At 48.4% G+C, this 20,801-nt stretch overlaps 1 protein-coding gene across 2 annotated transcripts in view; it reads left to right on the top strand.

The window, feature by feature from the left end:
- Positions 1–20,382, top strand: part of LOC147911461 (ral-GDS-related protein-like) — an 87,960-nt gene extending 67,578 nt beyond the window's left edge. Inside the window, exons 2-7 of one of the 2 annotated variants that reach the window (XR_015550983.1) lie at positions 14,897–15,076; positions 15,486–15,590; positions 16,086–16,155; positions 16,282–16,482; positions 19,219–19,336; positions 19,971–20,382. Coding sequence is in view for 1 of the 2 variants with exons in the window: in XM_087428055.1 (XP_087284181.1) it covers positions 14,115–14,126; positions 14,897–15,076; positions 15,486–15,586; positions 16,086–16,143 (351 nt within the window). In the remaining variant the exon portion in view is untranslated. Of the gene's footprint in view, positions 1–6,637; positions 6,761–13,819; positions 14,127–14,896; positions 15,077–15,485; positions 15,591–16,085; positions 16,156–16,281; positions 18,819–19,218; positions 19,337–19,970 lie in introns of those variants that run through there. The other variant, XM_087428055.1, reaches the window with a different exon arrangement.
- Positions 20,383–20,801: the final 419 nt, after the last annotated feature.

Here is a 20,801-nt window from a genome sequence, read left to right as displayed (position 1 = left end):
GGTTGCTTTGGTTATTGGAGGTCTTTGTGGATCCATATGAATATTAGGATTGTTCTATTTCTGTGAAAAATGCCATGGGAATTTTAATCGGAATTGCATGGAATCTTGAGATGGCATTGGGTAGCATGGACATTTTAACAACATTAATTCTTCTGATCCATGAACATAAGATATCTTTTCATTTCTTTGTATCTTTGATTTCTTTCATCAATGTCTTATAGTTGTCAGTGTCTAGATCTTTCACCTTCTTGCTTAAATTTATTTATGAGTATTTTACTGTTTTTGATGTTAATGTAAATAGGATTTTTTTCTTTATATCTTTTTTAGATAGTTCATTGTTAGTGTACAGAAAGGCAACAGATTTCTATATGTTGATTTTGTCTCCTGCAGCTTGAGTGAATTGGCTTATTAGTCCTAATAGTTTAAGGGGGAGTCCTTAGGTATTTCTCTATATAAAATCACATCATCTGCAAACAGAGACCACTTTGTTTCTTCATTTCCAATTTAGATGCATTTTATTTCTTTTTCTTGCCAAATGTCTCTGGTTAAGTCTTACAGAAGTATGTTGAAGAGTGGTGTTGAGACTGGGCACGCTGGCCTTGTTCTTTGTCTTAGCAAGAAAGCTTTCATCCTTGCAGTGTTCAATATGATGTTAGCTGTGGGTTTTGTCATGTAAACCTTTTATTATATTCAGGTATCTTCCTTCTATAACCTTTCTTGAGAGTTTTTATCATGAAGGGGTGTTGAATTTTGTCAAACTGCTTTTTATGCATTGATTGAGATGATTTTATGATTTTTATCTTTCATTCTATTAACGTGGTGTATCATACTCATTGATTTACATCATGTTGAACTTGTCCCTGTTGATTGATCCTTTTTTTGAGTTTAGATAGTTTTGTTATAATGTGTCCTGGAGAGGAATGTTTTAGTATGAAATTTTAGGGTGACAGACCGGCTTCAGGACCTTAGATGTCTAAAACTCTCCCTAGATTTGGGAAGGTGTCAGCTGCTATTTTTTTTAAGTCAGCATTCTTTTCCTTTCTCCCTGTCTTCTCCTCTGGTACCTTAATAATGCTTATCTATTTCTTTTCATGGTATCCCATAATTCACACTTTTGTCATTCCTATCCATTTCTTTTTTTCTTTTTGCTTCTTTGACTGGATGATTTCAAATGACACATCTTCTAGTTCACTAATTATTTCTTGTGCATCGTTGAATCTGATTTCGAAGCTCTCTATTGAATTCTTCAGTTCAGTCATTGTGTCCTTCAACTCTAGGATTTCTATTTATTTTTCCTTAATGATTTCTGTTTTTATGATGAACTTCTCACTTGTTCATGCACTGTTTCCTTATTTCATTTAGTAGTCTATCTGTGTTTCCTTAGAGTTTTATGAATTTCTCAAAGAGAGTTGTTCTGAAGTCTGTCACATAGTTCCTATATCTCCATTTCTTGGTTGGTCGTTGGAGTTTTATTCTTTTTCTTTGGTGGTGTCATGGGTCTTTGATTATTCATGATCCTTGTGGCCTTCCATTGTTGTCTGCAAATTTGAGGAAGTAGGTATCTTTTCCACTCTTTACAGACTGGATTTAGCAAAACAAAGCCTTCACAGTCAGCCCATCTAGGGGTCCTAGGTAGGCCATCTGGTGTTGTCCAGGGCAGGCTTGATGCTGAAGTCCTTGGGCAGCCTGGTACTGGGGTGAGTGGAAAGCTTGGGTCCACGGTATTGTGTCTGGCCCTGGGCACAGCTGGGACCCTGAGTTCATGAGTAGCCCCACTGGAGCCTGATTTGGCAGGTCCTCATTGAGAGCCTGTAGCCACTGGAGTCTTCCAGGGCCATGGGAGTTGGCCAGTGCTGGGATGAGCTGAGAGCCTTGGTTCACGGGACACTGCCAGGAGACTTGTGCCATGAGAGACAGCTTGTGCTGGGGTAGGCCAGAACTCTGGATTCCTGGGAGCCTGCTGGGAGCCTGCTGGGAGCCTGGGACCACAGGAGCTGCCTGAGGCTGCAGAAGGCAGCAGGCACTGGGTCAAGATGGAAGACTGGGTTCATGGGAACCTGCCAGTGCCTGGTGCCATGGGAGCTGCCTGGGGCTGCCTGAGTCAGCAAACACCTGGGTGAGCTGGGGGCCTGGTTTTGTGGGATACTGCCTGGAGCCTGGTTCCATGAGAGCTGTCTACAGCTGCTGTAAGTTGCAGGTGGTGTGGTGAGCCATGGGCCTGAGTTCCCAGCAGCCACTGGGGAGCCTGGTACCATGGAATCTACCTGGGATTGCTGGAGCCAGCCATAGGTGGAGTTAGCTGTGGTCCTGGGTTTGTGGGAGCCCATTGAGTGCCCTGTTACAGAAGCTGCCTGTGGCTGTGGGTGCTGCCTGTGGCTGCCTGGAATAGGCAGGAACTTGGGTGAGCCAGGGTCTGGATTCACCAAAGCCCACCAGGAGCCTGGTGCCAAGGATACCACTTTGGGTCACACGAGCTGCCTTGGGCTGTTGAAGATGGCAGCCCCTAGGCTGAGATGTGGGCCTGGGTTCCAAGGAGACTGGTGGGAGCCTAGTGTCAAGGATGCTGCTTGGAGCCATCAGAGCTGGCATGCTCCAGGGTGAGCCAGGGTCCTGGATTTGCAGAAGCCTACGGGGAGCCTCCTAGGGCCACAGGAGTCAGCCTGGGGCTGGGGCAGGCTGGCTCAGGACTCTGTGGTGAAGTCAGGCAGAATGGAGAAGTCCTTTCTCGTTGGGAGGTATTTGATTACTGATTCAGTCTGCTTATTTGTTACTGGTCTGTTCAAGATTTCTATTTCTTCATGATTTAGCTTTCGTAGGTTGTTTCTAGGAATTTATCTATTTTGTCTAGGTTATCCAATTTATGAGTGTACACTAGTTCAGAATAGTCTCTTCTGATCTTTTTCTTTCTGAAGCATCAGTTGTAATGCCTCTTCTTTCATTTCCAATTTAGTTTATTTGAGTCGTCTCTCTTTTTTTCTAGATATATTATCTAAGGGTTTATCACTTTTATTTTTTCAGAAGATCAACTTTTACTTTTATTAATCTTTCACACTGTCTTTCATTTTTTTCCACTCTCCTCTTGATGACTTCCATCCTTCTGCTAACTTTGGGTTTCATTTTTTCTTTTTCTAATGCTGTGTGTTGTAAGTCAGGTTGTTTCTTTGACATCTTTCTTCTCTTATAATGTACAAGTTTATCTGTATAAACTTTCCTCTTAGTATTACTTTTGCTGCATCCTATAAGTTTTGGTGTGTTTATTGTCTCTTTTTGTATGTCTTGAGCTATTTTCTAATTTCCTTTTTGATTTCTTCTTTGATCTACCTTTTTTTTGTGAGGAAGATCAACACTGAGCTAACATCCATGGTAATCCTCCTCTTTTTGCTGAGGAAGACTGGCCCTGAGCTAACATCCTTGCCCATCTTCCTCCACTTTATGTGGGACGCCACCACAGCATGGCCTGACAAGTGGTGCATCAGTGTGTGCCCAGGATCTGAACCTGGGCTGCCAGCAGTGGAGCGCACACACTTAACTGCTATAGCTCAGGGATGAACCCCTGATCTACTTTTAAGTATAAGAGTTTTTTGTTGAACTTCCACGTATTATTAATGTTCCAGTTTTCCTTCTGTTATTGACTTCTGGTTTCATGCCATTGTGTTGGGAAAAGATACTTGGTATGATTTCAGTCTTCTTAATCTTGTTAAGACTTGTTTTGTGACCTAACACATGATGTGTTCTGGAAAATAGTGTGTGTGACCTTGAGAAGAGTGTACATTTTGTTGCTGTCCAGTAAAATGTTCTGTGTGTGTCTGATAGGTCAATTTAGTATTTCATGTTTTCATGTCTGCTATTTCCTGATTTTCTGTCTGGATATTCTAGCCATTGTTAAAAGTGGGGTATTGAAGTCTCCTATTATTTGCAACTTATAAAAGTGAGAAGGCTCTAATTTTGAGAATATATAAAGATCTCTTAGAACTCAGTTATAAAAGACAAGTCAATGAAAAGGGGTAACCAATTGGAATAGACATGTCTCCAGGAAATACATAGATGACGAATAAGCACAAGATAGATGCTCAGTATCATTAATTATTAGGAAAATTCAAATTCAAAGCACAGTGTGATACTATTTCACACTCAAAATGAAGGCTATATTCAACATAATGGAAAATAACAAGTGTTGGTAAAGATATGGAGAAAGGGAAACCGTCATACATTACTGATGGGAAAGTAAAATGATGCAGCCACTGCAGAAAACAGGTTCGCATTTTTTAATATCTTAAACCTAGAATTAGGATTGACCTGGAGAGGCCCATGGTAGATATGTCCACAAGAGCAAGCTTGTCCATGGACATTCAAAGTGACATTGTTCACAATGGTCCAAAAGTGGAACAAACCAAAATTTCTATCCACTTATGACTGCATAAACCAAATGTGGTCTAGTCATAATATAGGATATTATAGAGCCATAAAACGGAATAAGGTACTGCTACCTGCGAGGCCATGGGTTAACATTGAAACATGTGTGCTCACTCAAGCCGTCCACAAAGGCAACAGATAGTATGATGCCATTGAATGAAATGTCCAGAATAGGCAAATAGATGGGGAAGAATTCAGATGAGTTGTTTCCATGGGCTTGGGTTAGAAGAAAATAGAGTGTGAACGAGTATGGGTTTGTTTGGGGGTGTTGAAAATGTTCTGGAATTAGATAGTGGTGATAGCCACACAACATAATCATTGTACTAAAAGCCACTGAACTGTATATTTTGAAATGCTTAAAACGGTGTAGTCTATGTTAAGCAGATTTTCTCCCATAAAAATTTTGAATTTTTTAAATTAATCAGGGTATTGGTTAATTTTAGGTTGGTTGGGATATTTAATAATGGTAATTAATGAAGTTCTTATGGGTAGAGCAGGTTGTAGTCAAGAGAGTAAACATCTGATGAGGGCTATAGTAGCAAATCCTATGATTACACAAGCAACAGTCTAAAATCCAGTCCGTTTCCTTTGTTCCCAACTTGGAGAGACTGGCCATGTAAATAGGTCAGTGATCTTAGGGGTCTTGGGTATCTGTTCAAAGATTTGGGTAGTGTTATACAATATTTTAACCTCTTGGGCCATCTGGTAGAGGTAGGTTTGAACTTGTGTGTTGAGGTACATTCAGCAAGTGGTTCTAGGAAAGGCACAAGCCCCTCCTTCCTTGGCCGGTATAGACAGTCTAGGGCCAGGACATTTTCTAAAACCATTTAGGCAAGAGACTCATGAGACTGTTGTACAAGGGCTAGTATAGATCCTCATAGAGTTGTTGTCCGTGTGGTGTTAAGGTTTTCGATACTTCTTGGTTGCTTCAGTTTCCTGATTTTTGTGTGGGTAGTGCCACCACACCTGTGTCCAGTCCAGTCAGTCAATCCTAGTAGAACCGAAACACCCAGTGCTATAGGATTGACAGTGTTTCTATGGGTTGGTGGTAGCCAGTCAGGGCAGGAAACTCAGGGGACCTGAGACCTGAGGGAAGCAGGCTGAGAAAGAGACAAAGATGCATTGCAGAGTATAGCCTGGAGTAAGTTGCTCAGATGGCTGGGGAAGACAGAAGCTCACTGGGTGAGAGCCTTGTGATATCAGCCCACAGTAAAATCCAAAAGTGGATGCTCCTGGTGTAAAATATTCATTAGGGGTCTTGGAGGTAAAACCAGTAATTTGCACCCATTCACTGGTTCCCTGTGCTGTATGATTTCAGGGGATATGGTTAAAGTGTTTGTTGGTCAAAAGCTGTTTGGGCCTGGGCACAAAATCACCAAGGTGGCCTCAAAGTCTACCCCAAAGTGACCCCTCAAGGAGCAGTTGGGGCAGAAAGTGGGTGGAGCATTTTGAAGGAAGCCTGGAGCAAACATGTTGTTGTTCCATGGATTTGGCTACAATTGAGTCTCTCCTCAGGGTATCCCTTCAGCTGCGGTACAATAGGTGATTGGAGGCCAAGTGACAGACCCTGTGACTCCTGATTCCCAGTGCATGGGCAGCCCTCTCAGCCCATAAATGGTGGTGGTGTTTATGAATCATCTTGCTGGTAGTGTGGAAGGTATAGGGGACGTGTGGTGGGAGACGTCCTGATAGTGTTGGGAGGGGCTGTGTGTGAGATTACGGTGTTGAAAGGGAAGGACTGGAGGCAGGTGCAGTGCATGTATGACCGACAATGGTCAGTGAAGGGACAGCTGAGGTGTAACTAGGGAAATCAGGGACCAGCAGAAGTCATGTGTTTAAAACAAGACACCAGGCCTAAATGGAGCCGATTAGGTTACGCCCCACGTCAACAAGCCGAGACTTAATTAGACTTTTGGCGCTCCCAGTGATGGAATCTTAAACCAGTCAATCAGGAAGCACCTGATGAGCAGCACGAGTAGGTCATCTTCCTGATAGAGCCCTGCCATCCCCTAAAGGAAGGTAACCTTGCAGTAACCAACCCACTTTGTTGTCTAGTGTAACTTAATTGTTCCTGCTCCCTTCTGCCTATAAAAGTCTTTCATTTTGTACAGCTCCTTGGAAGTCCTTTCTCTCTGCTAGACTGGATGCTGCCTGATTCATGAACTGTTGAATAAAGCCAATAAGATATTTAAAATTTACTCAATTTTATTTTGTTTTGTACTAGTTTGGTGGCAGCAGTGGGATCCAAAGGAGATATCTCATAGCTTTGGGGATGAGAAACACAGGCATTGGTACCTGCAAAACCTTTGAGTTCTCCATCTTTTTTTGCTGTTTCTGAGTGTTGTTGGTAAGTTCCTCTCGGATCTGAGATCCACTGTCTTTTCATTGTGCTCCCGATCTAACTGGCTTCCCAGTCCAGGGTCAATTGGTCAGTCTAGATTGACAGGATGCTCTATCAGAGCATCAGTCTTACCCCTTGGCTAGTCTGCAGTGCCAGACAAAGGCTTAGTGAGTCAGCTTGAGCTGGCAGAGGATTCTACCAGGAACCTGAGTCCCTGGCCCTTGGTTAGTCCACAGTACCCATTTGTTGGGGTCTGCTGGTTGAGTCTGTAGTCGCCATGTGTTAGGGTCTAGTGGTTCAGTCCGTAGTTTTTGCTAATGGAGAGGAGTGGAAGAAATGTGTGTTCCATGCATACCCAGTCCTTGAAAACTTCCCACGTGCATTTTACATGCATTTTCCCCTCTGGTGATGGTCGATGGGTTCTAAGGAAATGGTGAAGGCAAAGTGTGGAGGAATTGTGGGTTTCTGCAAGACTAACTCGAGGAGTGCTGCCCCCTCAACCTGAACAGCCACCCGGCACTACTAGAAATGAAAGACATCCCCTCATCGTGGATTGGAAGACTCCTTATTGTGACGATGTCAACATTATCCAAAGAGATCAATAAATCCAGTGCACTCCTAATCAAAATCCCAAGGATGTTTTGTGCTGAAATGGAAAAAAACCCATCCTAAAATTCTTATGGAATCTCAAGTAAGCCCAGATACCAAAAATAATCTTGAAAGGAGGTGTTAAGTTGAAGGACTGATTCTTCCTGATTGAAAACTAACTACAAATCTGCAGTATCAAAACAGCATTGTCATGGCATAAAGACAGACATATTGACCAATGGAAACAGAATTGAGAACCCAGAGATTAACCCTCACCCATATCATCAAATGATGTTTGACAAGGGTGCCAAGATTATTCAATGGGGAAAAGTCTTTTCAACAAGTTGTGCTGGAAAGAGTGGATATCTACATGCAAAAGAATCAACTTGGACCCTTATGTAACACCATACACAAAGCCTAATTTCCAGTGGATCAAAGACCTAAATGTAAGAGCTAAAACTATAATACCCTTAGAAGAAAACATAAGACAAAATTTTACAAGAGAGAATTTGTTAATGATTTCATGGATATGACACTCAAGGAACAGGCAATGAAATAAGAAAATACACATATTGGACTGCATGTATATTAAAAAGTTTTGTGCCTCAAAAGACATTATCAATAGAGTAAAAGCACAATCCACAGGATGGGAGAGACCATATTTGCAAACCATATATCTGACAAGGCCTTAATATCCAGAATAGATAGAGAACTCCTAAATTCAACAACAAAATCAAACAACCCAAATCAAAATTGAACAAAGTACATGAGTAGACATATCCTCAAAGAAGATCTGCAAATGACCCATAAGCATATGAAAAGATGCTCAACATCAGTAATCATTAGGGAAATGCAAATCAGAAACACAGTGGGAGACCATCTCACATTCATTAGGATGACATCTATCAAAAAATAAAAAGAAGAAGAAGAAAAAGAATAGAACCAGTGTTGGCCAAGATGTGGAAAAGTTGGAACCCTTGTGCACTGTCTTGGGAATATAAAATATATGGTTGCTGTAAAAATCAGTATTACAATTCCTAAAAAAAATTAAAAATATAATTACATAGGACCCAGCAATTCCACTTCTGGGTATATACTCCCCCAAAGAGTTGAAAACATGTTCTCCAAAACATATTTCAACACCCATATTCATAGCATCATTATTCATAATAGCTAAAACATGGAAGCCACCCAAGTATTGTAACCAAGGAAGGGCTTGCTGCCCAATGCACCCCTTAGGCCAACCATGAGATACCCACTCTTGTAGAAGGGAAAAAGCTTTATTACAAGGTTGGCCAGCAGGGAGACAGGAGACAAAGTTTAAATCCTTCTCCCCAATGTGCAGTTGAAAAGGGCTTTTTAAGGGCAAAGGAGTGGGTGCGGGAAGGTTGGGGTCAGTCCTAGGCATTTTGCTCAAGAAGATTTTCTTGTTCTGTCCTACATCCCACGTTCAAAAGACGGTGTCCTTAACATGATCGGCAGGGGAGTTCGTGGTCCCCCAGGTCATCCTCCGTCACTTGTGCAGTCACGGTTTGAATCTTGGCAGCCATCTTATGGTCTCATTGGCTCAAACCAGTTGAAAATTGCTCAAGGAGGAAAAACGGGAGTTTCTGAAAAGCAACTCATGGCCCAAGACTAGAACCTTAGTAAATATCATATGGAACATGGCTTAAGAATGTAGTCTCCAGGGGACCATTGATAAAAATCTGGTTGTGGCCCCATTTTATTTTGGGCTTGGTTTTGGGCCGGGCTATGGTATCTGTCCAGGGATGTATGGATACGCAAAATGTGGTATATACATACAATGGCATATTATTCATCCTTAAGAAAGGAGGGAAATTCTAAGATATGGCACACCATGGGTGAACCTTCAGGATATGACTCTAAATGAAATAAGCCAGTCACAAAAATACAACCTTGTGTGATTTCCCTTCTATGATGTTCCTGAAATCGCCAGATTCAGAGAGACAGAAAATAGAACGGTGTTTGCCAGTGGCTGGGAGGAGGAGGACTGTGAAGTTATTCATGAATAAGTATAAAGTTTCAGTTTTGCAGGATGAAAAGTGTTCTGATGATGGATCGTGGTGATGATTGCACAACAATATTAATGTATTCAATGCACTTAAAGTGTACTTAAATATATCGATGTAGCCTGATGACTTGTCCTGGCCGAGCACATGCTTGTGCTGTTGCACATCTTACCCCTCACTGTACAGTTGGGAAACTGGCCCAGAAAGAGGCAAGTACTGGCCCAGACCACAGGACGTAGTCAGGGTCTCGAAGACTAGACAGAGCTCTGGCTTCCTTGACCAAGCCTCTGCCCCTTCCCTCAGGGGCCCTTTGGCAATGAGAGACATTAAGATCCTAGGGGGTTGCTGGCCACGCCACTCCATATGGGGTCATTTTCCTCTCCTCATCATCACATGTGCACAGGCACACCCACTCACACTGACTTCTCATGTAGGGGCCATGGAGGTGCAGTCAAGAAAGACCCGACTCCGGGGAATTGACAAGAGGCAGGAAGGAGAGAGGGTGGAGGCAGCTCTCCCACAGGGCCATAGCATCCGTTCTCCTAGATACGTGCCCAGGGGCCCAGTGATGGGGAGAGGAATCCCTAAGGATCCTAGGTTTCCACCTGTTCCAGACCCATCCCTGGCCCAGCTTAGAAAGCACAGGACTGGGTCCCTGCAATCCACCTCTGTGTGCTCCCAGAACTATGATGAGCCCACCCTCCCCTTGTGTAGGCATTGGGAACAGAAGAGAAGACCTCAGTGAGGGTTCTCCTGTATAAAGTGGCATGCATCCAGCTGGTGACACCAAGGGTTCCATGCACTCACAATGAGTCTGTTGGACTAGGTTCTCTGTTGATGACCTACTGTGCTCTGCAATGCTGAGAAAATGCTTTCCACCCACTTGAGATCGTTTAGAACTGAGGAGGCTTGGGGGTTTGCGTGGATGAGAACTGGGGATAAGGATAAAGATGCCAGAGCACTGGACACCAAGTCTAGAGATGAGAGAGAAGACCAGTCCTTGTTGGACCCTCGGGGTCCTCATCTGGATGCAGGGGGGAATCATTGTCCTGGTTGAGGTTGGATGCCACAGGAGTGGAGGACACCTGGTGGGGGACAGCAAGATGAAGGAAAAGGTAGGCTCCCGAGATTCCTCCTACTCCCGCGAAGGTGACAGGTCCTGCTCCTTTACCCTAGAGAGCCTCTGGTCTTGAGGACACCCGAAGAACGGTTCCTTTCTGTTTGGCGGAGATTTGGTAAGGGCTGCAGTGCTAGTGATGGCCACCAGGGTGTGGGCAGCCTCTTGTGTCAGTGGTGGCCAGTGAGTTTTTGTTTTTATTTTTTTCAGTTGTATTAAGATATACTTGATATACAGCACTTTGCAAGTTAATATTGTTGTGTGGTATATTTGAAAGTTGCTAAGAGAGTAGATCCTAAAACCTCTCATCACCAGGAAAAAACCTTTTATTTCTCTTTGGTGATTGATGTTAACTAAACTTATTTTGGTAACTGTTATATAATATATATACACATCAAGTCCTTTCCTTCTGCTGTAAACCTGGAATTTACTCAGTGTCCACTGAACTTTACTTGACATCCTGGAGCAGCAAAGAGTCAAGTAGAGGTCTTTCTGGCTGACCCCCTGCCTCAGAAACAACTTGTACCTCCTATTACTAGTGTTCATCTCCACAATCAAAGTTGGTCAGAAGCACGGGGCGGAGTGCAAGATCTTCCCATGTACTCATTCAGCAGCTGTGCAATGAACACTCACCCTGTGCCAGGTGCCCTGGTGGGCCAAAGTGCAGGATGAAAATGACCAAGTTGTCCCTGCCTGCCAGGAGCTCACACTCTAGAGGGGAAATGGACAAAAGCAAAGACATGAGAAAGAAAAGAGAAAGTGCTGTAGAGAAACACAGCAGGGGGCTGTGAGGGAGGGCTGGGCGTCACTGGGTAGGAGGGTCTGAAAGGCCTCACTAGGGTGACATTTGCTGGGAGCAGAATGACAAGAGGGAGCCAGCCCTGCATTAGTCTAGGAGCAGTGTGTCAGGGAGATGGCACCACTGGTCCTGAGTCTCACAGGCAGAAGTGACTTTGGCCAGAGGGGGTTAGAAAGGTGGCCAGTGCAGCTGGAGGGAGGCTGGGAGGAGAGAACAGGAGCTGGGGTGGAATGTAGGGCCAGGGCCTGGTAGGCTGTGTCAGTTACGTTTCCCTCTCTGACTTCATTGTCCGTAACTTTGCACTTCAAAACTACAAATGATGACTATCTGACAATTTGTGTGGATCAGCAATCAGGCACGTTTTAGCTGGGTGCCTCTGCCTCAGTGAGTTTGACAGGTTGGGGCTGTGGCTACAAATGAGGCTCGACTGGGGGAGGACTGGCCCCCAAGTTCACTGTCAGCCTTCAGGGTTCAGTTTGGACTGAGAACCTGAGTTTCTTTCTGTCTGTTGGCCTGGGCAGTCCGGTGCTTCTCTCTTCTATAGGCCACCACATTGGGCAGCCCCACACACTGGTATTTGATTCCTCATTTACAGGGATTCGACAGTGAGAGAGAGAGAGAGAGATGGAATATGAGAGAGAGATTAAGAGGAAGTGAGAGATATTTTTAGTCAAAATTTAGACAAGACATCCCATCACTTTGGCTGTTATTATGTTAAGAAGCCAGTTACTACCACTTGGTTCCCCCGGAATGGCTATTCCATGGGTGGGGCTTACTGGGTACCACTGAGGGGGCTGCCCACCTCATAGGCCAAGATGAGGCACTTGGGTCTCATTCTCCATTAAACAGGAACAAATCTAATGGTTTTATGCCGCAGGATGGCAGTATCTAAATTTCCATTAGTTTCAACCCCCCCCATGATGCTGACCTGAAAATGAGGCCAAGTTGGAACCGACTGTTCCAATATCACATTGCTAGAACCCAGGCCTGTTTAGAGTGGTGTTCTGTGTTACCTGTCACCCCTTCTTGCTATTCTTCCATCTCTAAGTTTGTGCCTTAGGTACCTGTGACACCAGCCCACAGGGGTAATAGATATTATGACATATAAACCGGGTGACATCCCTAGGAAGTAGATTCTAGCCTGATCCCCATGGTGCAGGTTTGGAGACTAGGGAGGACCTGAGAGGCACAGGGATTTTCCCAGGGTGAAGAACTGGTAAGAAAAAGGAGGTCTGCATTCATCTCTGTCTCCTCAAAGCTAGGACCCGCCTTAGGTTTCCAGGGAGCTGTGGCTAGGGCTGTGTAGGCTCCTTGTGTACAGTTCAGGAGATGACATGGTGAGGAGTGTGAGCAGCCCGGGTGCAAGGGGCAGCTCTGGACATGTTTGATTGAGGGAAGGTGCCCAGGTAAAGGAAACTTGAAAAATGACCTCACTTCCTTGGTCATAGACCACAACAGATCTTAGAACTCTGGTAACCAGGCACACACAGCCGCCCATCCAGCTCACTTGACTGGAGACAGTCAACAGGCAAAAATGTTTTGTTATTGTATCCCAACTTTTGGAGGATCTGGGCTCAAAAAAGCCCAGAAAGAGAATATTTTTGGTTGTTGCCGACGTTGTCTCAGCCCTCATCCCTGACGCCTCTGGGTGTCTGGCTGGAGGCAGTGAAGGCTAACACGAGGCAGCCCAGGAAAGGCTAGTGCAGGCCAGGACACAACTGTGATCCCACCTGATCAGCCCCTCACCCCTTGGCCCTCATCGTGTGTGTGTGTGTGTGTCTGTGTGTGTTTGGGAAGAGGGGTGAAGGCAGGGCATGGGGTCAGGTCATTCCTGCGCAGGAGCTGGTTGTTAGGTGTCAGAAGCATGGTGAGTTTGTCATGTTCATAGCTCAGATCATGGCTGGCAGCACGAGAAGGTGAACTCCTCTACTCTTATGCTACTGAGCCATAGAGGTTTCATCTCCTTCCCTCCCTGACCACACTTCTTTGCAAGGATGTCCCTCTGTGCCTGAACTGAGGAGCAGACTTTCTCTTAGGGGTTGACCCCAGTGGCAGTGTGCAGGCAGCCCCTGAATCCTTCTGGCCCAGCTCCCGAGCAGTCTTTGCAGAACTCCGCTCAGGAGGTCATTGAGGAGCTGCCCAATGGTTAAACTCCACCAACTCACCAGACAAGGGTCAGGTGCATGAGGCCACAGACGCCATCCAGTGCTGCTCTGAGATGAGATCAGGAGCCACACTCAGGACGTTGAGATGACGAGGTTAAACCAGAACTAGGGTGGAACCAGACTTGTGCTGTCCCTTTTTCAAGCTAAAGGGGATGTACACGCAAGTCTCCTTGCCTGGTTCGGAGCTGAGCTGACTTGACCCTCTTACTCTTGCCCAGTGTGAGCTTCTGGAGGCCACTAAGGCAGAGCCAGAGGGTAAGGGGGACTGCAGGCTGGCTACATGGAAGGGAAGTGGGATATTTCCTGTGTTTAGGACACATGGAAAGCCAGCTATGTGAGTGAACTTTTCTCTTTATTCCACTACAGCGGCAGCTGCAGAACTCCAGACAGTGACAGAAGTAGATCAGTGGGCAGTGGTTGAGGTAGAACTGGCTCCAGCTCTGTTGACATCACCCCTTCTAGTGCTGGAGTCGGCCTCGCCTCCATCGGCAGTGTTGGAGCTGGAGCAAGGGCCAACATTGGCTCCAGCAGGAGAGGTAGCTGCTGAGCTGGACCATCATATCTAGTGGGAAGTCCATCTCCACCTGTGGCTCTTAAGGAGCGTGAGAAGAAGCCCAACCTCACGGCCTTCCCTCCTAAGCTGGTGGTGGAGCAGTTGACCATGATGGATGCAGTGAGCAGCTGGGCTCTCAGGGCGGGGTGGAGCAGGCCTTCCCTCTGCCATCGTTGCCCCAGACCTGATCTGGACTCCTATGATCTGGACCCAATTCCTGGCTCTGCCCCTTACCAACTGTATGTCCTGGGCAACTTTCTGAACCCCCAAGCCTTTGCTGTCCACCTGCAGGCCATAGAGGTGGACATTAAGAGTACCTGCTGCACAGAGTGGCTTTGCCTGCTCCATGAGGTAGATGAAACGGAAAGCTGGGCAGGGCGTGGCCCATCAGTGGTGGAGGGGAACTCACTGTGTGCAGTCAGGTCCACAGTAGCCCAACCGTCTGCTCAGGAGGCTCAACAACCTCAAGACTTATTAGACACCTGATGTGTACTTCACTACAAGGGAGACAAACAAGGCCCGTGGTTGTAGCTGCCACGGGGGAATGTGCATCAGAATGGAGAGTGGGACCAGAGGGCGGATCATGGTGGTGGAAGATCCTCCCTTGGCATGAGCTGAGTTGAGCCACCGTCTGGAGCTTGGAGTTAGCCAGGACGGGCTGGGTGCAAATGCCCCTTTCCCTTCCCTGCCGGGATTGGGTCCTGGGTCATCCTGTGCTGGGTACCCTCGGTGGACAGAGAAGAATACCCAGAGACTCTCACAAGACTCAGGCCACATCCTGAGGTTCCTGAGCTCCAGCTCTAAACTGTGACCCCTGCTTGGGACTTTGGGGGCTGTGGACACAGAGCTGGGGTGTGGCAGGTCTGGGTGACACTCTCCCTGTTCCCCAGGAGCTCTTCCAGAAGGTGGTGCCCTCTCAGTGCCTGGGCTTCACCTGGGGCAAGAGGAACAAGCCCGGCAATGAGCACCTGACACCCACTGTCCAGGCCACCATCGACCACTTCAGAAGGGTGGCCAGCCTCGTCATCATCACCTGCCCCAGGAACGCGAGCAAGATGACCCAGGACAGGGTGAGGGTAGGGGAGCACTGGATCCAGGTGGCCCAGGTGTGCTGTGGGAGGCCCAGTGGAGCCCCTCTCTGGAGCCTTGGGAATTGCCTCTCCACTTTTATCAGCTCCCAGCATTGAAGTGTGTGGTCTAAGCCCCTGCAAGTCCCTAGGCCCTTCCTGCCAGGGGCACGCTGACCTTGACTCCAGGTCCCAGTGGTAGGATGCTCATTTCCTACCTGGCTCCTTCCCTGGGTTGTGCTAAAATCTTCCCCCCTGTAAGTGTTACTCTTTGGGTCCTAAATGTGCCCTTCTAGGACTCCCTGAGCGTCTGTCTCATCCAGGAGGGGAGATTTAAATAGAAGGGGATTGAAGATAGATCAAGAGGGGCTCCAGCACCCCACCTCACACCTCACTCTCTTCCCTTCCCCAGGAGTGCGTGATCCGGAAGATCTTCTCAACCCGCACTGTCATCTCTGTTCTGCGGAAAACCTCCACAAACCACTTGAAGAACACATGGGAGGAAGTTTCCCTGTGGGTAGGCCTCTCTCTATAGGAGGACCAGGGTGGATGGGGGATCTCCTCTATGTCTGCCATTGCTGCCTCAGTCAGCTGGGAACTCCTGGGAGGCAGCAAATGCTGGGGACAGGGCCTGGGCCTTGGTGTGTTGTCTCTAAGTCTCCTGGTGTCCTTAGTGCACCAGTTCCGCTTCAAGACTCAGTTTCCCTAAATGTCAGGTACTGGGTTGAACCACATTGGAGATATTCAAGTGTTTATAGCAACAGAACTCTACACCCAGTTGATATTCAAAGTGGTCGAAACAGAGCTGCTCTGTGGATCTTGAGAGTGGAGACCCCAGTGACCAACAGGAGAGCCCCCTCCTAGTCCCATGGGACCTTAACACTCAGAGGAGCCCAGTGAGAACACTCCCCCAGGAAGGTTGAATCCCTTGGGTTGTCAAAGAAAAGGGATTTGCACTCAGACCCCTCACATTATCCCTAAATTTATCCTTCCTTCTTTCCCCTCCTCTCAGGGAGAGCTCTGAAAAACTGAAGGAGCTCTATAGCCAAGACGAGTCCTTGAGCAGATAACTGATGACCAAGGTAGAGTAAAGGCTGGGCGTCTGGAAAGAGAGGAGGGGAGAGAGGGGGAGGGGGACTGGGCAGGCTGTGGTTTTGATAGTTTCTCACTTGAACTTTCTCTGAAACATTCCTGTCTATCCTGTCCAGGTTAACAAGCAGAGGGATCTGTTAGGCCCCTTGGCCGATGGGGTGAGATTTTTGGGCAGGAGGCCCTGGTCATGGGGCACAGTGGTGTTGGCTGGGCTGTTCCAGGAGGAGTTGCTGAGCTGGCGCCATCAGCAGGTCTCTGGCTTCTATGCATGTCCATCCTGCTGGATGTAGCGCCTTCCAGGCTGTTGGGTGGTTGAGGTGGGTTTAGTCCTCAGCCTAAACCTGTCCTCAGCAAGCCAGGCCCCTGCTGCTCCTTCTGTCTTCACCACGTCTCCAAGGGAAGGGCACCCTGCCTGCCCCAGGGACATGTACAGCTGGGGATTCCCATGGGCCAGGTGGACAAACAGGCTGCTCATCCTTGGGTCTGAACTGCTGGACCAGAGACAGATGTGTGTGCATTCTGGGACCCCCCCCACTGGACCCCTAGAGCAATCACACGAGTCAACCACAGGAGTTTAACCTGAGTGCCTGGTTGGCAATGACATATGCCCCTGGTGGCTTATCAGCAGCGTCTAGGCAACTGATGGATTCTTAGTGGATCCTGCTGAAAGGATGTTAGGAACTTCATGGAAACAGGGAAGGAAAGTGTTCTGTCACCCCTTTCCCTGTGGATCAGAGGTGGCAACTTGGAGGTCCAGTTCCTTAGTGGATAAAGAAAGAGTTCAATGCAGGGGAATGTCCTGAGGGGTTCCTTGGGGAGGAGAAGGCTTTGGCATGGCCACTGTCCCAGCCTGGGGGCCAAACACTCCACGGGACTGGGGCAGGCAGGAGCCACTCAACCAGACTGCCAAGACACCCAGTCCTCTCCATCCATGGCTCAGCCCAGGACCAAGCTTTGAGAGCTCGGGGACAGGACTCTTGTCAGTGGTGGGGCTGGTGGTTAGGGGAGGATGTTGGAACAGAACCTATGGCTGGGAGGGTCAAGGGGTCTCTCCTCCTTGGGCCCCTGAGCAACTCACTGCCCCTCTTTGGGCTTCTGTCTCCTCATCAGGGAAGGAAGGGATGGTGATTCTGTGGTGCAGGCCTCACAGGGGTGTGATGAGGTAAGAGGGAGGAAAGGAATGTGGGAGCTTTCTGCCTGCTCCACCTGGAGGGGTGAAGGCGAACACAATGATGAAAGTCATGTGACACTGAGTCCTCAGGAGAACCTGTGAGGTAGCTGGAGTTCTCACACCTTCCAGATGAGTAAACAGGCTCAGAGAGGCGAGGCCACAAGCCCAAGCTCACACCCAGAGTGAGAGTTGGAGATGGGCTTGTTCTAGAATCACAAAAACTTGGAGGGTGGCGTGGCATTGGTACCAGTTGACTAGAGTCAGATGTTCAGGGTCGGAGGCCAGTGGTGCTGGAGAGAAATGAGGTGAGGGGAGTATGGCCCGCTGACACTGTCCTCGACCCTGGCAGGAGGGGTCCTCCACGTTTGCCTCCCCAGAGATCAGCCCTCAGAGAGTGCACGAGAAGCAGCAGCAGCAGTAGAATATGCCTGTGGGGGAGGGTCTCTGCTGGAGGCCTCAAATAAACAGAGGAGGGCCCTTCCTCTTGCTGCCACAGTGCCTGAATCCCCCAGTAGAAGTGACCAGGAGGAGGGCCTGGGAGATCTGGTGCAGGATGGGTTTGTTGTGGGGAGGGCCAGGGACCGCATACCCTGTGATTTGCCAGAAGCCGGCCCTGGGAGGTGAGGAGCAGGAGTGTGGTGTTCTTGGGGTGTGAAGGGAGGAGGAATTGAGGGGAGGCTTCTGAGGGTCCTAGGCTGCTGCCTGTGGGAACACTGGGGTGGGCCAGGAGTATGAGGGTGAGGACTTTACAGGGGAGGGTCTCCAGGGGGCAGACTTGAGAGCAAGGGCTCATCCCACACACACCCCGATGTCACAGAGTGTCATCCCATATCTTGGTACTTTCCTCGGTGACCTGCTGATGCTGCACCTGCTGATGGGTGATAATCTCGAGGTGGGTGAACCTGAGGACCAGGTAGGGAGAACCAGGATCCTGAGCCTTGGGATGCAGGAGACTCCAAACTGAGCTCTGAGCTCTCAGCACTTGGCACATCTCTCCTGAGAGCCTCGCAGCTGCCCCTGGGAGCTGGGGCATCAGGCCCATCTTAGGGATAAGTGAACAGAGGCTCCATCTGAGACACCCATTCCGGTTCCCCATGCTAGGGAAGCTCAGAGATGCCTGATGGCACAGCTGCACGAGGTTTTATCTGAGCTGGATTCAGCCTCTCCCTCCTATGCTGCCCATGGAGGGAGAGAGACTTCGGGCCTCTCCAAGTCAGGCAGCACATATGTGGCTGAGCAGTCCCGTCTGCCTGAGACCTCAGCCTCCAAGTCTGTCATCAGAGAGGGTTGTGATGCCACGTCCCTCAGCCTGACCCCCATGTCCTGCTTCTCTGGAGCCCAGAGCCTGGCCTAAGTCCAAGTCCTGTTTTCTCTGCATGCCGCAGCCCCTCTGGGGACCTGGCTGTAGTGCAACATGAGAAGGGGTGGGCATAGGGGGCTAGTCAGGCTAGGGGCCTCTATCTGATGGACTCTGGCTCTCTGCCTTCCAGAAGAACGAGATCAACCTTGAGTAAAGGACTGAGGTGAGCAGCTGTGGCACTCCCTGCGGGGGAGGGGAAAGAGGTGGAAATCAGAGAATCTCTGGGGAGAAAATTCCCTGGCTCCACCCCCTGTATCTTACATTGAGTGGAAGAGTTTGATAACAGAGAAGTGGGAGACACATCCAATTGGCGGGTGGCTTGAGGGGAGGATGGCATCAAGTAAAACTTTCTGGAGGAGGGGCTGATTATTCCCATTCTGCTAACTGATAGAGCCTGGATGGAACTGGAGAGAAGGATGGTTCCCAGGACCCGTCCCCTGCCCCTTACCTCACACCCCACAAGACCCATGCAGCATCCCCCACCAGACCCTGTCTGAATCCTCTCCTTCCCTCTGGTCCCAGGAATACTGAGTCATGAGGGAGATCCTGCTGCTCCAGGAGGCTGCAAAGAATTACAACCTGGACCCCGAGGAGCGATTTGGGGCCTGGTTCCAGGACATGGAGCTGCTCAACGAGAATGGTAGGTGAGGCCGGGCAGGAGTTGGGTGAGGGCAGGGGTGGACTCTCCCTGTTGGCCAGTCCAGAGAGCCTGTCTCTGTGGCCCCCAACTCAGCCCCAGGACTTATTGCATGGTGACCTCTGGGACACCCAGACTCCAGCTGCTGGGCAGGCTGTGGGGGGACACCTGAGGTGTGGCTCCTGATAGGCTCACAGGTGCCCCTTTCTCCTGGAGGGACAGCCTGTCCTGCCAGCTGGATTCCCAGCCCTAGTTGGCCAACAGAATACTCAAGGCCAAGAACTGGCCATCGTCAAGCTCAAGGGTGAGTGAGTGTCTGGGCTGGGGTGACTGACTCCTAGGGGTTCAGTAAAGCTCGGGCTAAGCGTGGCATTGGGGAGTCAGACAGCTGGCACTGGGATCCCAGCTCCTCTACTGAACACTCCTGTGACTTGGGTGACTCTCTTCAGCTTCCTGAGACTCTGTTTCTCCCTCTGTGAAATAGTTGATACTAAATGATCGCTCACGTGGCAGAGACAAATGGGGTACTGGTGGCTGACAGCACTGAGCATAGGGTCTGGAGCACCCAGTGCAGTGGGGACAGTGTGGGGCCCATGATTATTGGAGACCCCCAAGATAACCCGACAATTCTACTCAGCCCCCAGGCCCCAACTCCGAGCCCAGTACCAGTGGCTGATCATAGCCCCATCCTCAGCAGCGGGGACACAGCTTGGAGGCTTGAGATGCACCGGACAAGCTCCTCCCACCTGATGGGAACGGGAACATTGTAAGCTGATTCCTGGGGCCCCTGAATCCCAAGAGAGAGGGGACGACCCCACCCCAGCTCCCTGACATCTCTACCCCAGCACCTATTCACCCACTGGAGAGGGACAGTAGTTATTTGTTGTAAATAATAATCGCCATATTTGAATATTATATTAAAGTCCTGTTCCCTTTACAGCCTGGGAGTTGTGGTGTGGTTCTGTCGCTTTCTGTAGGCATGTAAGTGAGACACTGAATCTCACATTTCTCCTTGAATCCAGAACTCTTCCGGGTCATCAGCTTATTTTATGTGGGAGAATGGAGAAGGGCCAGCCCCTTCCCTGACTAGTGGGGACAGTCCCAAGTCCCCCTAACACCGAGGACCGGTTCATTTCAGTATCATTCAGCTCCTCCAGGAGCAGACACGGCCCCCTGCCTGTTCTCTTGGGATTTAAAGGTTGAAGGTACTTTCACAGGCAGAGAAACAACCACTGAAATGTGGGTGTCTTTAAAACAGCACTACGCAGGACCATTTCGTGCCACAGGCAGGGGCTGACTTTCTACATTCTGGAGGAACAGGGGACATTTTATGCTTCTCTCGTTGAGGTGTCTTTTGACCAAATTTTAGGAACTTGTAGTTTTCTAGTTCAATCTCTGGGATTGCATCAGCTCTAAGTGGGGAAAACCATGTAAAATATCAAAAAGTGCACGTGGAGACGACAAGGAC

The sequence above is a fragment of the Ceratotherium simum genome, unplaced genomic scaffold (genome assembly GCF_057802395.1).
Source record: "Ceratotherium simum simum isolate JZ-2026a unplaced genomic scaffold, ASM5780239v1 HiC_scaffold_43, whole genome shotgun sequence".
NCBI classification, from domain to species: Eukaryota; Metazoa; Chordata; class Mammalia; order Perissodactyla; family Rhinocerotidae; genus Ceratotherium; species Ceratotherium simum.
The sequence above is the reverse complement of the archived record's forward strand: the minus strand, read 5'-3'. Positions and strand labels throughout refer to the sequence as shown.